This window comes from Pristis pectinata, chromosome 8 (genome assembly GCF_009764475.1).
Source record: "Pristis pectinata isolate sPriPec2 chromosome 8, sPriPec2.1.pri, whole genome shotgun sequence".
NCBI lineage: Eukaryota > Metazoa > Chordata > Chondrichthyes > Rhinopristiformes > Pristidae > Pristis > Pristis pectinata.
This window is the reverse complement of record NC_067412.1, coordinates 6,660,738-6,679,068: the sequence shown is the minus strand read 5'-3', so window position 1 is coordinate 6,679,068 and position 18,331 is coordinate 6,660,738. Positions and strand designations below refer to the sequence as shown.

At 41.4% G+C, this 18,331-nt stretch overlaps 1 protein-coding gene across 8 annotated transcripts in view; it reads right to left on the bottom strand.

Annotated features, from left to right (window-relative positions):
• sun1b (Sad1 and UNC84 domain containing 1b) overlaps positions 1-15,860 on the bottom strand; it is a 67,691-nt gene extending 51,831 nt beyond the window's left edge. For 2 of the 8 annotated variants that reach the window (XM_052022533.1, XM_052022538.1), the window contains exon 1: positions 1,654-1,851. In XM_052022533.1, coding sequence (XP_051878493.1) covers positions 1,654-1,726 — 73 coding nt within the window. In that variant the 5' untranslated portion in view covers positions 1,727-1,851. Of the gene's footprint in view, positions 1-1,640; positions 1,879-7,135; positions 7,155-15,731 lie in introns of those variants that run through there. The other 6 variants (XM_052022535.1, XM_052022540.1, XM_052022532.1 and 3 more) reach the window with 6 other exon arrangements.
• Positions 15,861-18,331: the final 2,471 nt, after the last annotated feature.

Sequence of the window (18,331 nt, the reverse complement as noted above, 5' to 3'; positions counted from 1 at the left end):
ATGCATGCTCACAGCACCTTGTCTACATCAAGAGGCAATCAGATTCATGCCTAGATTGGTGACTCCTGACTGTCAAACAGTCTTTCTTCCTCTACAACTCTATGGCATTTATACTAAGAGTACAAAAGAAAATTGAATGTTCTCTTTTATCATCCCCATCTTTCTCTCAGGTTACTTGTGGGACTTGAGTTTTCAATTCAATTAGATTCCTGGCCAACCTCAAAATCTGGCAGCCCTTCAGCACAGCAGCATGGTGAATCACCACATCGTGCCACAATAGAATGGATGTAGATCCAACAGTTTCTCCTCAAAGAGTGAATGCCAGGGGAATCCACTTGAATAGACTTTGCCAATAGCTTGAGCACTGGAATGGGAACATATGTAGGAACCAGAGAAATCTCCTGTCCCTCACATATAGAGCTAGACAGTGAACTGGAGTATGACTATCAATGCATCTCCTGTGCCACAAATATCTAAGACAATGCTCCTAATTTGATGTTATTATCCCAACTATTTTGGTCCATTATTGAAAATGTGCAAAGCAATAAAGGCATTATATCCTGTATACAACACAATGAATCATTAACTGTTTACACTTGGCAACATTCTGAGCTGTGTTGTACATGAGGACGATTCAAAAACAAAACGATAATACTAGAACCTCCTTTGTTTCAAAAAAAATGGATATTAGTACTTCCAGCAGCCGATGATGATGAATTTAAGCGATTTTCATTGTTCTTACCAAATTTCTCATTGCTAAATTTCAGAAAAACAGATGGCAGAAAATAGTTCAAATGAACTATAACGTATTTTCTAATGCTTCAAATTCAAATGTGGATCTGAGAGCATGGGACAGGAAAGCTGTGACAGCTGATAAACAATTACAAAATACAACAGGTCATTAATTACATTTGCTCTGTCATTTCCCGTTAAGACAAACACCTTATGACTCAAATAACATAGGTCACTTGTCGAAGATTCTTTTCAGAAATTCTAATGTCAAGAAATATACAATCTGACATTGATATACTTCCTGAAAAAAAAATCCCCAACTGAGAGTCAAAAGTGAAACCTATTACAAATGACAGCAAATATTTTAAATTACTTCTTCTGCAATAATCCATGGCAGCATCCTTCACTATATTCCTATGGTCTGTAAAATGTCTGATGATTCTAGCTTAAGGCATATTGTACACCATTTCCTTGTATCTCTCACTTGTTTCAACATTTCTCCAACCAAAGATCTGAACGATAAACAAAAATTATCCCCATTTTCATCAAATTAATCCAGAGGTCAATATACAATTAAAAGCAGGTTAACAGGGTGAACACAGTACATCAGTAAGTCGTGAGAAATTAAAACATGCATAAATCTACAATTGAGCTAAACATCAACAAGATATATAGGCAAATTTAAATTATTTCCTCATGCAGAGCAAGGACAACACACTGTTAGGCACATTTGTCTACTACGTTAAACAGCACATGGCAAGTATTAGATTAAACCTATAACTGGCATGTAAATTATAAATCACACTTATCAATTTATACATCAACGGATATGCTAAAAATCAGCTAAACACTGAAGTATAGTAAGCAGTTTTTATCCAAAGGATTTGCCCATGCAGCATTCACAGAACCTGTCAGTATAACCTCCTGACGCAAATCCACAAGGCAGCAAATCCAAGTATCCTCGTTCACTGATCAGCTTCTCATCTTTAGACATAGGGAGGTCTTCCCATTGAACACATCCTTGTAATCCACTGTTTTAAACAATGGTTACTGTTGACTGATTCGAAACTTCCACAACTTGCCGTATGTATTTCCTAACCAACAACAACAGTATTCCAAAATGGCCTCCCTGTTTCCACAAAGCATGAAGGATTGCGAATCTGGCCCACCTACTACCAATTAATGCTGTCAGTCAGAAACAACCTTTAAAGCTATTGGCCACTAGAACTACACTTCAACCAACTGAAAAGACAATTAACTCTTTAGGATTCCAACCTATTGTAAGAGACTGATCTGAATGAGGAGGGAAGGAAACAAGACGACAGTACCTATTGCGATGAGAATGCTACCACTTAATTATTGTACAGTGCTGATTTGCATCAGATCCTTAAGTGACCTAATACTTTTCTAGACAACTTAATTACATTAATGGATTACATATTAAATCCAGGAACTTGTGCACTCTTGAACATTTGAGCCCACATCTAAAGAAATACATTTGGAAAAAGGTAAATTTAAACTTTAATTCACGTACCCCAGGTTAATTTTGTACATTGTGCAATGGATAAATGTTGATTTGTTTATATCATTTATTAAAAATCTATTTATAACCACTAATATGTTCCAACTCTTAAAAAGCATTAAGATATAAATTTGTGTGTCTTCTTACTTTCATTTCATTATTTAAAATATTGAGTTTACTTTCAGCAGTCGAGTGTAGGGATAATGGGGAAAGAAGAAAATGACAGAAAATAATTACCGTGGGTCACAGAATGCAAAAAAAATGCTGGCGATATTGAAGAACCTATTGAGAATGAGGAAGCAAACAATATTAGTTTGTTTAAAACAAAATGCAGAATTGGCGAGACTAACAGCTGAAAAATAAAGAACCCGATGATATACGTCAGAGAGGTGGGTGGCTACATTAGTTATCATTTTTCAAACTTCTCTAGGTGCTGAAGGCAAGTGGATGGGAGTGTAGCAAATGTCTTATTGCAATTACCTAGGGCCTTAGTAAGACAGCACCTGGAATACAATGTAGTTTTGCTCTCCCTACCTAAAAAAAATATAATTGCCTTAGAAGCAATGCAACAACCTTTCTCATATTGACAGTTTTGCCGTACAATGAGAGATTGAGACGAAGCCTGTATTCTCCAGGGTTTGGAAGAACGAGAGCTCATCTTACAGGGTTAACAGGGTGGATACAGAGAGTGTGTTTTCGGTGGCCTTGTTATTTAAAATCAGGGGTCACAATCTCAGAGTAACAGGTAGACAATTTAGTTATACAGCATGGAAACAGGCTCTTCGGCTCAACTTGTCCATGCCAACTGTTGCCCAGCGAGCTAGTCCCATTTGCCTGCATTTGGCCCATAGCCCTCTCAACCTCTTCTATTCATGTACTTATCTAGATGGCTTTTAAATGTTGCTAATGTGCCCGCCTCAACCACTATTTCTGGCAGTTCATTCCAAATATGCACCATCCTTTGCATGAAGAAGCTGCCTCAATATCCTTTTTAAATCTCTCGCCTCTGATCTTAAACCTATGCCCTCGTTTTTAGCACCCTTTCTCTGGGAAAAAGAGTATGTGCTTTCACCTTCTCTATACTCGTCATGAGTTTATATTCCTCTATCAGATCACCCCTCAATCTCCACATTCTGACCAAATCTGAACACAATACTCCAAGTGTGGCCTCACCAACATCTTGTATAACTGCAACATAATTTCCCAACTCCTATACTTAATGCCCTGAATGATGAAGGCCAGCATGCCAAATTTAAGACTGAGTGAAAAGAAATTCCTTGAATCTTCTCCTCTGTACACTTGGTCATCTCTTTCCATAATGAGCTTAAAAGTGTTTTTGGAACAATGTGTCAAGCCTAATGGAGCCAACTTGGTGTAATTAGGACCTTAATAATAGATGTTGGTCTGAGAGAGAATGCTAGAATTGATTTGCTTTGCTTATTCTGGCAGTGGAATATTTTGTGGGGATAGCTTTGGTGGTAGGTTCTCAGTGACCCAAGGTGCCCGCTACAAATAATTCAAGTCTCAGAAATGTAGACAGCAAGGATCAATGCTGCCCAATACAACCATGAGTTTTGAGGTCCCGTCAGCCCACCACGTCTATGCAGGCCATAGTAAAACACCTTTTATGTGCTTGTAGTATGTGTGGTTGCCATTATAACTGTTTCATTGTACCTATTATAGTGGAATTTCTAGGTTTCACTTTGGGGCATAGAGCTGTAGCCATTCCTGTATGTGACCAAATACTTCATGGGTGTATTGTTTAAAAGAGGAAATACAAGTGACATTGTTGCATTGTAAATAGTATAGATTTGATGACATAACAAACGTAAAGAAAGACATGTACAAATCATGTGTGTCCAAGATTACACTTAGAGGTAGGGGGAGGGAACAAAAGCTGAGATGAGAGCTCTTGGCCCCGAAATGTCTGCCCACACCAACACCATCAAGAGCATTTATTATTGTACGTTACTACTCTTTAACAAGAGTTGAAAGATCACATTAAGAAAGGCACTCAAGATTACCAATAATCCAATCTCTGCACTTTATACTTAAAGCAGTTACTTTTTTTTATAGGGGTTATCCTGTGTGTAAACCTTTAATTGTACATTGATGATGTTTTCAATTCTTAATTTAATCTTTTGTATCGTAGTTTTACACAATTTACAAGAAGTTAAGGTCTTCCCCACTTTATGATATCAAGTGATTAAGGTTGAGCCATATCAAACAGAAAGGTTGGGGTTCAGTATACTAACACAGCTATCTCATTCACTAGTGGTGGGAGTGGCTTCAATTTACAATGGTGCATAGAAGGTTTAAAAACAGAGGTTCCCTCTTGGTCAATGTTTTCAGTCAGTGTGCCCCTCTTACCACAGGGTCAGCTGTGATGACCATTGCCTCCCCAGTCAGTAAGCCTACCAACTACATCAAGTTGAAAAACACTATGATGGAGGAACTCAGCAGGCCAGGCAGCATCTGTGGAGAAAAGCAGGCAGTCAATGTTTTAGATCAGGACCTTTCATCAGGACTGGAAAGGAAGAGGGCAGAAGCTGGATTTCCGACCTCTTCCTTTCCAGTCCTGATGAAGGGTCTCGACCCAAAATGTCAATTGTTTATTTCTCTCCATAGATGCTGCCTGACCTGCTGAGTTTCTCCAGCATTTTGTGTGTGTTGCACCAGATTCCAGCATCTGCAGAATCTCGTATCTCCAGGGAACCTTGGTGGTTCTTAAACCTCCTTCTTCGGCACATCATAAATTGAAGTCGCTCTCACCACTGGTGAAAGAGATCGCTGTGTTCGTATACTGAATGTGAAACCTTCCTGTTTGATATGGCTTGACTTACTCATTGGATCAACTCACTTGACCTGTCATAGGGTGGGGAAGACCTTTAACTTTATGTAGATAGTCTCAAGTTACAATACAAAAGATTTAATTAAGAATTGAAAGAATCAGCGTATAATTAAATTACACAAGATAATCCCTACAAAAATTGCTTTACATTTAAAGTGCAGAGATTAGATTATTGGTAATCTTGAATGCCTCTCTTAATGTGACCTTTCAACTCTTGTTAAAGAATATTAACATATAATAATAAGTGCTCTTGATGGTGTTAGTGTGGGCAGACATGTAGGTGCCAAGAGCTCCCAACTCAGGTTTTGTTCTTTCTCTTTTTCATAGAAGTATATACCAGGAAATATAATACAATTGGTACACATCTCTCTTTACATTCTTAAAACTATTTGAATTGTTTTCCATCATGGTGAATTGTTTTTATGGGAAAGAACAATAAAATTAATTTTGTTTTCTTCAGGAAAAAAAGTTTGTTTCTATGCTGAATTACTCTACGAAATGCCAAACTGACAATTACTACATCCCTGATAGGGGAGGCAACCATTTTGTCCTGAAGAACGTCAAGCTGACTGATGTTGTAATGAGCAGATAAAACACAAAATTAGGCCATCTGTCATCTCAAAATAACAATATCACAAGGGCCTGAAGACAAAATTTAAACAATACAAGTTATCCCTGTGTACACTCACTTACCATGGAATTGTTGGACCCATTTTTAATTTAAACTACACAATTATTCATGTGACTTATTTTACTGCAAATAAAACAAAATGGTTTCCTTAAAGTTACAAGATTCACATAAGCATTCATTTATATACTGATCCTGGATCAAAACCTTTTTCTAAACTTCTGCAATATAAATTTTAACTTCTGTAACTTGAAGCTTCATAATTTCAATTACAATATCTATTTCCGATTAAGATAAGGTGAGATATCTGTATTAGTCACACGTACATTGAAACACCCAGTAAAATGCATCTTTTGCATCATGTTCTGGGGGCAGCCCGCAACTGTCGCCACACTCCCGGCGCCAACATAGCATGCCCACAACTTCCTAACCTGTACATCTTTTGGAATGTGGGAGGAAACCCACATAGACACGGGGATAACGTACAAACTCCTAACAGGCAGCTGGGATTGAACCCAGGTCGCTGGCTCTGTAAAGCGTTACACTAACTGCCTGTGCATTGTATCGATTTCCTGATTGATAATGTTCGATATGTACCATTTATGTACCCCAAAGTATCAAGTATTGCAATAGCCAGGGATGGGGCTACCTGCCTGCCTTTTTAGTCTGAGAACACTGCAGCACAGAAACCACTCCCCCCCCACCCCCCCCCCAAGAAAACATTGTTTACTATTCTTTCATACAAAATCAATTCACTATAATGGAAAAGAATTCATATAGATTCACATAGAGCAAATTTCCTCATTTTATCTCCACCTTCTTTTAGAAAGAGAAAACAAAACTTTAGATGAGAGCTTTAGAGTGACAACACAAATAAAGAAATGCAAAGGAGCTGTGGAGATGTAAAAACTTTGGGATATGCCCAGGAGCCCTGAACTGCAATCCTGCATTTTGCAAATAATGTTCATTTTATTCTCACTAATTACCTTCATTTTCTATCTAAACAGGTTTTGTTCACTTTCTCTCTCCAACTGCCCCTCACTCCATCGACCAGATGACATCTGTAACTTATCCACACAGCAAGCTGGCTTTACCTATCAGAGGTATTCCCTTTGACCTATCCACCCCTCTCCCAACCTCTCCTCAACTAAAAACTATCTTGATTTCTTTCTTCCTGAGTTTTGAAGAAGAGCTTGACATGAAACTTTAACTCTGTTTCTCTTTGCACAGATGCAGCCTGACCTGCTGAGTGTTTGCAGCATTTTCTGCTTTAGCCTTGAAATGGCTGACTTCCAGTTCACAAGGAAGGCAATCACAACTCTTTCAGTAGAGAATCACGGGCACAAAGCTGCATCAGCATTGAATTACAATTACTTGGCCTATTTTTAAACAATTTACTCACCATACAGCATTAACAAAGACCCAGATGTAGCATCAATTCAAACAAAACAAAAAATTCTGTGCTCTGCAGAGTAGAATGGTGAAGCCAATTGCTGCCCTATGACACTGCGTTCCATTACAAAACTAAGGAGCAGATGCCTCCAGGCCCCTTGCAGTGATGAGATTTTGTCATCCCTTTTCTACATAAACCTTACCAATTCAGATTTACCATGCAGAAAGTGCACTACAAAATTTCTGCTATTCCCAGCACATCAGCCTGCTCCAGGTAAAAAAGCCAAGTCTCTCCAGACTCCCTCCATAATATTTGTATCTTTTACAACAAGTTCTGACTTTTATTATTTGTTTGCAGCATGTTTCCACTCCCTTCACCAGCAGATGAATTTGCATATTCATCCTCCACAAGGATCAATATTTACACATTTCCCACTGCAGGAAAGGTAGTGCAGGAAAGGTAGTACAGGCAGTCCCCAGGTTACACAAGGGTTCCATTCCTGAGAACATCCGTTTTCTATTGCTACCCGTATCACGTCGCTCTATGTACACTTGCTATAATTCTTTCATTTCATTGAATAATCAACTAATACTACTCATAATTAAACTAATGGAACACACACTATATTAATGAACACTTTTTGTTTGTTCTAATTGCATTCTTTCTTGTAAAAATTGTGCAGAATTCATGTTTAATTTATTTTTTTCTTGTGAATACTGCTTAAATGATACTATGTGCCTGTGATGCTGCTGCAAGTAAGTTTTTCATTGCACCAATAAATTGCAATAAACTCAACTCTGACATTTATTACTAGCTTGAAAATTGCTTAAAAAATGTATGGGAGAATTTGCATAAAGTCGGATTTCTGCAAGTCAGGTTATTCGTAACCCAAGGAGCCCCTGTATTCTAAGCGCTAAATTAGACCCACAAAAGTGATTGCTCCCAAGTTTTGCTGTCAGTTACAAGCTTACACCAGCTACAACCTCCCCTAAATCCCTTCAGTTTTGCTATGCCTAATCTCCTCCAGCTCCATACTCACAATCCACTTATCAACAAAACATAGGCATTCTTTTACTGCTGGCCTCTTGAATAACTCCAATACTGGCAGGCCACTGCTTCAGTACCAAAGCTCAAAGTTACAGAATTCCCTCATTAAACTTCCAGCTCTCTGCATCTTTAGGATGCCTCTGACCAAATTTTTAATTATCTGCCCTTGTACCTCCTTGAGTGGTTTGATGCCAATTTTTGTTTGAGAACATGAAGCGCATTGGGACTTTTTGGTAAATTAATACTACAGAAATGGAAGTTGCTATTATAAAATGTTAAAAGATGAAATTCAACTACAAAACTGACAGCTGCATAAAATACAAATCACGACCAACCAAGGAGATGGATACTTAAAAACATGTTTACGCTGTTCAAATAGAAAGTGTACTAAAATTGAAACTCCCAGCCACAATGTGGCCTCACATTTTGGCAAGAATACTGTTTTTCATTGTAGCGTTATAAATCTAGACCCACAGTGAGCAATAGCCAAAATTAAACAAGAGCTGCCAGGCACAACTGACTATATCCGACTGCAACAGATGTCAGCGCCTACTCTAAGAAAGCCCATAGATCCTTTCCCGCTTTCAAACAAATGCCTGGCTGGCACTATTACACTATTCACCAACACCAAACAGTTGGTGTTTTAATTAGTATTCAGTTTAAGCACATGCTAAACAATTCAGCAGCATATTCTTATTTGTGTTCTCTTCTGAGGTCAGGGAATGAGGTGGGGGGGGGGGTGGTGTTGATGTTGGGTGGTGAAGAATCAAGATACCCAAAGAAAAATTAATTTCAAGATTCAAACTTGATAAAGGAACACAACTCTCACCATAGCCAAACATACTACCTTTACCAAAACATAATGCCAGTTGTCAATGTCTGCCAAAAGAGAACTTTTCTTTACCCACTGTTAGTAGAAATGCAATTAAAGGAACCGTTCAATAAGCCACCTGACACTGCACATCAAAATCACAACAGCAGCTTCCACGTGACAAGTGAAAAAAATGTAATAGCAACTCAGACTAATCCACAAAAGGATTCAGTTTAAATCGTGGAAATAACTGAATAAGAACTATTGATTTTACTTAAAGTGATTACAACCTGAGATTAAAAGGAATTTCAAGACTAGTTTCATAGTGCCTCAGCTGCTAAAGTTTTTATGTCCCCATTTTGGTGGTTAGATTCCAGAGCACGGACTGTATGTTTCGCCTAACCCCGAACAGTTAAAAAATGATTCATAGAGTAACTCTTTCCAATTGTTAACAATTCCTAAGAGGGGAACCGCCCATGCAAAACATTTGGCTTCTGACTTATTCTGCATTCGTCCCACAGTAATCTTTGGAACTTTTTTTTAAAAAAGTAACATTAGCTTTTAGGTTAAAAAAAAAATTAACATTGATCTGTGGGAGCCATTTTTAACATTTTGTGACACGAGTTATTTCAAATTAGTCGAATTTCACCTTCCATTAAACTTCACCCTTGTTTACACTACTAAGGCAAGTGAAGCAGCTCAAGTTACATATTATTATGCTCACTTTTATTCACTTCATGGTACTGATGCAAATTAGTATCCCATTACCAGCATCCAGGCAGGTTAAAGCTGGAGTCTTGTCAGCAGAACATATTAAAAAATAAAATTAAACTAAAATAAAGACTGTTCACAAGTTTACATAAACTAAGGCAGAATTAGTCTTTTCAACTACCTTGAGCGGATGAACACTGTTTTTGTTACGCATTCTAGAATCATTAAAAACAAACATGGGGAGAAGCAGAACTCACAACAACGCAAGTGTAATTTGAAGTCTAAGGAACCCATTCTAACAGCAGGCTGGCCTTGTCATGATCCACACTGAGATGTTTAGGAAGTGTGTACAACATAAAGTCACACTGATAACATGTACACTTTCCCAATGCATGCTCACCCTGTGGTGCATTGCAACTGTGTCATAGTTCCAGCATTACTATTTTCCTCTCCACCCTGCAAACATTTTACGGGTATTCCCTCCAATTAACCCTTTACAATCATATCTTCAATTTCGACGTTCTGAGGAATCCAAATGAACAAAACGAATGATGAAGCGTTCATTGTATTCTATTTACAAGTCATTTCTATTGGCAATGTTGGTACAAAAGTAAACATAGCATGCAACAATAAAAATATTAATAATTTTCTACTAATTTGCACTTATATAGCAGATTCAACTCAGCAAGATACCCCAGATGTGATGGTGCAAAATTTATTTCTGTTCTACTGAAGGATGCATTAAAATAGGTAACCAAAAATTTAAGAGTTAGGTTGCAAGAAATGTCTGGAAAGACAGGGCAGGAGGGGGAAGGACAGTATTCCAGAGCTTTGGGCACAGGCGGCTGAATGCACAGCCACTAGTGGTGGAATAACAGAAATTGCAGATGCAGAAGGTCAGGACTGGATGAGAATAATACTCAGCAGATTGCAAGTGGGTTGAAGCTACGAGCCAGGGAAGGGTAAAAAAATGGAGGAGCCTGATGAAGGTGGGAGGAACCACTGAATGTTAAAGAGTACGATGACAGCTGCAAGTAGGGCTATGGACAGCAAAGTTGTCCATAAACTCAAATCTTAAGATCATACAATTCAACAGGCCCACGAAGAAAACAATGGAAAAGTCAAGTTTAGAGGTAGAAAAAGCATAGAGGCCATTCCCAGGTTATCAACACCCGATTTATGGACACCCCTACATACAAACAAGCTCCCACATTATTAAATTCAAAAGCCTGATGCACATATATACGTTCATTCATTCTTATGGACAGCAGAACCAGTTTCCTCTCTCTCCAATGTTAGTAATCGTTCTTTTGTTCTTTCTTATCTTGTGTTGTGGTTTTGACACCATTCATTACATTACTGTGGAGGGACAGTTACCATATCAAATTATTTTTGAGTATTTTCTGATTTACAGACAAAATAGACTTGTGGACATCTGTAAAAGCAGGACCCATTCATTACCCAGGGACAGCCTGTACAAGGGCTGAGAAAAGGGTCTTGTTGTTGTCATGTTCCTCCAGCTTCTCTGAATCAGTCTCCACTCCGATCAAAGTGGTTATGCCACCAGCCACCGAACTCCCATCCTGAAATTTCCTCCCTAAATCCACCATCTTCCCCAAAGACAAAATCTGATCAAGTTTTTTTTAAGCTATTGTTAACATCGCTTTCGGTTGAACATGTTTTCGTGGATGACATCCTTTGGAAAAAGATCTTTGGCCTTTCTCCAACTATAAAAGGGTGCTTTACAAGATTTAAATTCCTGATGTAGAGAATAATGCTAAGTCTTGGGTCTGTTAATGCCTTGGAACCCTGTATTTTCCTGATGTTGCAAAAACATTCACTAAACCATCATGTCAGTGGTAGATATTCCAGTTCTTACAGGAGTTATCTTTATGAGGTCTCTCAAGCTTTACTAGCTTGGCACCCCATAACTAGGTCAGGCTGCTCCAAAGTTAATGTTTGAAAGACACTAACAGCTGGTATATCAATCTGGACTATAATCAAACTCTCGTCTAGAATTATACGGAAAGCTTACAAAGCCACTATTTTCCAATCCACTTACAATTTTCAGTTTTACAATAAGCAATCTGGAGCACCATTGAATGTGCAATGCATGAAAGCTTAGGTTAAATAAATTTGCAGTATTTCAAAGCATTTCAAACAACTGTTTGATTTTGACAACTCTGGATGGGACATCTGTGTTTTCACTGCAGTACGATTACACAAATTAATTTGCAATACTGTACGTCAGTATGCTATACATTAGACAATGATAGGAAAATATAAAGTCATAGTCATAGAAAGAGGCAGCACAGAAACAGACCTTCAGTGCATCAAGTCCTGCTGACTATCAAGCACCCATTTTTACATTAATCCTACCCAAACCAGTTTTATTCTCCCCACATTCTCATCAACTTGCCTCACATTATACCATTCACCTCCACACCAGGAACAACTTGCAGTGGCCAATTAACATACCAATCCACACAATTTTGTGATGTGGGAGGAAACCGGAGCACCCAGTATAATTTACACCATATCAACTATTTTCACACTGCTCCAATACAAAGAGTATTTCACTCATGTTACCTGTAGCTCGGTAGCACTTATACGAACTAGGAGTAGGCCACCTAACCTATCATGTCTGCTCCAACATTCAACAGGATCATGGCTTATTAGACTGTATCTTCCATAGTCCTAGCTTGCCCTGTTAACCTTCTACCTGTTTGCTTCACAATCTATCTAACTCTGCCTCAAAAATATTCAACTCACGTTTCCACTGTTTGAGGATGCAAGTTCTAAAGACGCATGATCCTCAGAGAGAAAAAAAATCACATCATCTCCATTTTAAATGGATGACATTTTATTTTTAAATAGTGACCCCAGTTCTAGAATGTTTTCAACTAAACACTGCTAAGTTTCTGGTATCACAACAGTGACTGCACTTCAAAGTACTTAATAGACTACAAAATATTTTGGTACATTCTGAAAGAATGCAAAAGGCATGACAGGAATGCAAATCTGCCTTTTTCTTTCAGTGCAGTAACTAGGGAATGCAGCACTGCCAGAGGTGCTGCCTTTTGAATGAGACATTAAGTCAAGTCTGCTCTGTCAGGTGGATGTAAAAAAATATTTAGACACTATGACAAGGAAGAATGTATTAAGAGTGGTATGCTGGCCTGTATTTTCTCAATCGACATTACCAAAATCAGATCTGATAAATACCATGGTGCAGTATGTGGGAGCTTATTGAACACAATTTCACTGTTATAAAATATTGCAACAACAATTTTTCAAAAGGTGTTCAATTAACTGCATAAGACTTTTAGGACATCCCAGACTTAGGAAATGTCACTAGTCACTTTCTGCTTTTCTTAAAAAAAAAACATTTAGCTGCAGAACACATGCAATACACCAATAACACCAGGCTCAAAAACAGCTTCTATCCTGCTGTTGTAAGACTATTGAACAGACCTTTTGTAAAATAAGGTGGACCCTTAACCTCACAATCTACCTTGTTATGACCTTGCACCTTACTGTCTGCCTGCACTTTCTCTGTAACTGCAACACTTTATTCTGCATTCTGTTATTGTTTTCCCTCGTACTATCTCAATGCACTGTTGTAATGAAATGGATGGCATGCAAAACAAAGTTTCTCACTCTTCCTCAGTACATGTGACAATAATAAACCAATTTACTAAGGCGAAATTCCCAAACTCTAATGGGTTCCCTTAGAAAAAGTCTGGATTAGAGATTGCAAAAAAAAAACAGCAACAGCAAAACACTACAAAAATAATTTTATGTGGATCACTCCAAAGAATACTCACTTCTTTAAACAGCAAGTGCAATAAACTGAACTTCTACTGTCAAACTGTCAGATGGAACCCTGACAGTGATGTTCTGCTGAGTGCCATTCCAAGTCCTGTTTCTTAAATGTTGCTCAAAACGACATACGGATGTTAATTTTCCATTTATATTCAACTTTAAATGTAGGTATAATTATCCAAAACTGATAAGCGTGCTTTGTCTCTCCAACACATACCCAGGGGTGCTGTACAATCACAACAAGTAGCACAGCAACTTTGAAAATAAAAGTCAAAGTACCCATCTAGCTGAAGTTGCTGAAATGTTAAATAAATACGGCAACAACATCTGCAATGCTTCTGCAAGGCTTCCAAGTGTAAACACTAACCTGAAAGGGGGAGGGGGGGGCAAAAATTAAATTCAGAAACAGGCAGCTTTAAATATCCCAATTTACTCAACATTTAACAAGTTTCAGCTAAGAGGCAAGTAATTTACAAGAAATTCTCAAAGCCAAGTCCCACATGACAGAAGTGATAACATTTCCGAGGTATTTAGCTGTAAATATTTGGAAAGATTGTGAAAGATGCTACATAAATGTAAATACTACAGATCCTGGAAATTCAGCACAGATGGTACTTGATCTCTGCTTTTAATTTTACATAAAATTTAAAGTATTTCCTGATTTGCAGAAATCTTTTTGCAAAATCTGCTCTTCCAGGCGGCACTATTTTAATAACCAGGGCAATTATCCCCAGTGGCCTGCTCAATCCTTCAACCAACGTTTGCTAAAAGCAACAGATTATCCTATCATATCGTATGCTGTTTACAGCAACTAACCGTGCAAAAGCTGTGCAAGTTTTCAAGAACAGGAGCAATGGCTATAAACCAATTCGGGACGTCAACGACACTACATGAAGACTTCTATATTTTTTCATACTCCTTGGTGTCTTATAGAAGCTGCCGATACACACAAAGAAAGCATTCCTTTATTGATAGCGAGAGCAAACCTCCCAGCAGAGGAATGCCAACATTGATGAATGAACAAGATTTCAATACAACATTGCAATGGGCACAGGGCTGGGCGGAGTCAGGCACTCGGGCAGGGAAGGAGACCCTGAGACACGGTGCAGAGGGAGGGGGGACCCTGTGTCCACTGTGGTTGGTGGTGCGGGACGGCGGGGCAGCACCGGGAATCCTTGGGGATTCGGAATGGGGAGGGCGGCCACGGTGACCCCCTGATGATTGGGCTGGGGTCCAGGGCAGAAAGGGAACTCGAAGACTCCCCCCCGGGGGGGGGGGAGGGGGGTGAAAGTATCCCAGAGACCCCCAGGGTTAGAGGGAGTAGAGAATGAGGGGGGAAGGGACCCTGGAGACCCCCGAGGGGGTGGGTGAAAGGACCCCGGGGGTAGAGGGTGAGGGGGGGGGTGGGGGGAGGGGGGTAGAGGGTGAGGGGGGGTGGGGGAGGGGGGTAGAGGGTGAGGGGGGGGTGGGGAGGGGGGTAGAGGGTGGAGGGGGTTAGAGGGTGGAGGGGGATTAGAGGGTGGAGGGGGATTAGAGGGTGGAGGGGGATTAGAGGGTGGGGGGTAGAGGATGAGAGGGGGGTAGAAGGTGAGGGTAGGGGGGACCCCAGAGCCCCGGGGGTGGGGGGGAGGAAGGGACCCCCGGGGTGGGGGGAAGGAAGGGACCCCAGAGACCCCCGGGGGTGGGGTGGGGGGAAGGAAGGGACCCCAGAGACCCCCGGGGTGGGGTGGGGGGGAGGAAGGGACCCCAGAGACCCCCGGGGGGGGGGGGGGGGGGAAGGAAGGGACCCCAGAGACCCCCGGGGTGGGGTGGGGGGGAAGGAAGGGACCCCAGAGACCCCCGGGGTGGGGTGGGGGGGAAGGAAGGGACCCCAGAGACCCCCGGGGGTGGGGTGGGGTGGGGTGGGGTGGGGGGGAAGGAAGGGACCCCAGAGACCCCCGGGGTGGGGTGGGGGGGAAGGAAGGGACCCCAGAGACCCCCGGGGGTGGGGTGGGGTGGGGGGGAAGGAAGGGACCCCAGAGACCCCCGGGGTGGGGTGGGGGGGAAGGAAGGGACCCCAGAGACCCCCGGGGGTGGGGTGGGGTGGGGGGGAAGGAAGGGACCCCAGAGACCCCCGGGAGTAGAGGGTGAGGGAGGGACCCCGAGTTGGGGGAGGGGTGCAATGTGAAGGGAGGTCACCCTACCCCCTTACCCCCCCCCGTACCCCCGTACCTGAGCCCGGCGCCGCTCCGTTCCCGCCACCGCCCCGCGCGTCCCGTTTGAAAAGTTCCCGCTCGAGCCCGCCCGTCACTCACACGGCTGCGCATGCGGCTGCCGTCCGAAGGGGGTGGAGTCGCTGGACCTGTCAGTCAACGGGGGGGGTGGAGCCGCCGGACCTGTCAGTCAACGGGGGGGGGGTGGAGCCGCCGGACCTGTCAGTCAACGGGGTGGGGTGGCTGCCCGGGAAACGGCACGTGGGCCTGTCAGTCAGGATGCCCGGGACCCACACATGCTGCTGTCAATCACGTTGCCCGGGCGCGGCATGCGGTCCCGTCGCAAGAGAACGTGGGGGTTTACCCTGAGATTAAGGTCGGCAGAGTAGTAGGATTGAAGCGAGTTTTTCCAAACGCACGATTGCTTGAAATAAAAATAGCGGCAGCGTCCGCAAACTCAAAAGTTTGTATTATTTTGCAGCTGAGCTCCTTCCCGCTGTAAACTTTTCTGGGGAAGATAAGATATTATTAGTCACATGTATATCGAAACACACAGTGAAATGCATCTCTTGTGCAGAGTGTTCTGGGGGCAGCCCGCAAGTGTCGCCACGCTTCCGGCGCCAACATAGCACGCCCACAACTTCCTAACCTGTACATCTTTGGAATGTGGGCAGAAACCCATGCAGACATGGGGAGAACGTTCAAACTCCTTACAGTGGCGGGAATTGAACCCAGGTCACCGGCGCTGTAATAGCATTACGCTAACTGCTACGCTACCGTGCTTGCCCGGTGCAATCGGGCTGCGCGACAATTGGACTGCAGAAAATGAAGCAGCTAAAACAACCTAAAATCTTCACATGGGCGAGGAACAGACTTTGCAATACCCCCAGAACAACGGCAGATTAAGAAGATTTTGTTCAGCACGTAACCAGTTGTCTGGAACATGCTACAAACTCTACCTCCAATAGCAAGGGCAACGAAACTACACGTCACAAGCCAGCCTGACCGGGGTATGCTTGGCATCGTTGCCATACTAAAATTCCCTACCTAACAATGTAGATGTATCCTCAATACAAAAACTCCACGTTCAGGAAAATAGGGCAACTTGCGGTGGAAAATAATTGTCAGTCTTGCCCACAGCAATAAAAAAACACTGAAACAAAAAGGGCCACGTATTGCACGCTAGCTGTGGTGCAGGTATGTTTCAGTGGACAGACACGTTGTATAGAAAAGAAGTTGTGTGTGGCTACCTAAATAGATTATAAATACTGTACAGAAATAAAAGTCATTGATAATGTCTACTTTTGTTGCATGTACTGAGGTACAGTGAAAACCATAAAGATCATTCCAAAACCTAAGTACATTGAGATAGTACAGGGGAAAAGCAATAACAGAATGCAGAATAAAGTGTTACCATTACAGAGAAAGTGCAGTGCAGGCAGACAATAAGGTGCAAGGCCATGACGAGGTAGATTGTGAGGTCAAGAGTCCATCTTATCGTACAAGAAGTCCATTCAGTAGTCTTATAACAGTGGGATAGAAGATGTCCTTGAGCCTGGTGGTACGTGCTTTCAAGCTTTTATGTTTCCTATCCAATGGAAAGGGGGAGAAGAGCGTATGTCCAGGGTGGGTGGGGTCTTTGATTATGTTGGCTGCTTTTCCATGGCAGCGAGAAGTGTCAATGGAGGGGAGGCTGATTTCCGTGATGGACTGGGCTGTGTCCACAACTCTCTGCAATTTGGACAGAGCAGTTGTCATACCAAGCTGTGATGCATCCGCATAGGATGCTTTCTTTGGTGCATCTATAAAAATTGGTGAGGGTCGTCGGGGATATGCCGAATTTCCTGAGACTTCTGAGGAAGTAGAGGTGCTGATGTGTTTCCTTGGCCATGGCATCTACTGGTTGGACCGGACAAGCTGTTGGTGATGTTTACACCAAGGAACTTGAAGCTTTCAACCACCTCCACCTCAGCACCATTGATACATACAGAGGTGTGTGCATTGCCCCACTTCCAGCTTTTATTTTGCTGACATTGATATCATGATTTATTCATGAAACTAAAGTCATGCTGCATGCAACATGCTTCAGGAAAAGTAAACACAGTTCAGTTAACATTTAACAACAATGATCAGTCAGGTCATTGATTCGTGATATTAACCCTTTTTGCCCCCACAGAGATTGGCTTTCCTGCTGAATGTTTCCAAAATTTTCTGTTTTTCTTTCAGATTTCCACCATCTGCAATAGTCTTCAGAATTTAGAAACATTTCCTTGTTGGGGTGGATTTTAATTCTACATTCCTGCAGCAGTTCGATGAAACTATTTGCCTGTAAACAAAATAGATTGTTCAAGTAAAAGAAAAAGCTAACTATAATAATGGGGAAGATGGTTTGACATGGCACAAACAGATGCAAATTCTGTATTCAAAACGTTTACCACAATGATCGTAGTGTTCCACTGAAAGCAGTGAAATTATTGACTTCAAGAGTGATAGCAGACATTCACCCCAATTATAAATACAGGCAGTTCCTGGGTTACGTGAAGCTTCTATTCCTGAGACCTGTCTGTAAACTGATTTTTTTTGTAAGTCAAAATGAACAATTTAACGAGGGTCAATTAA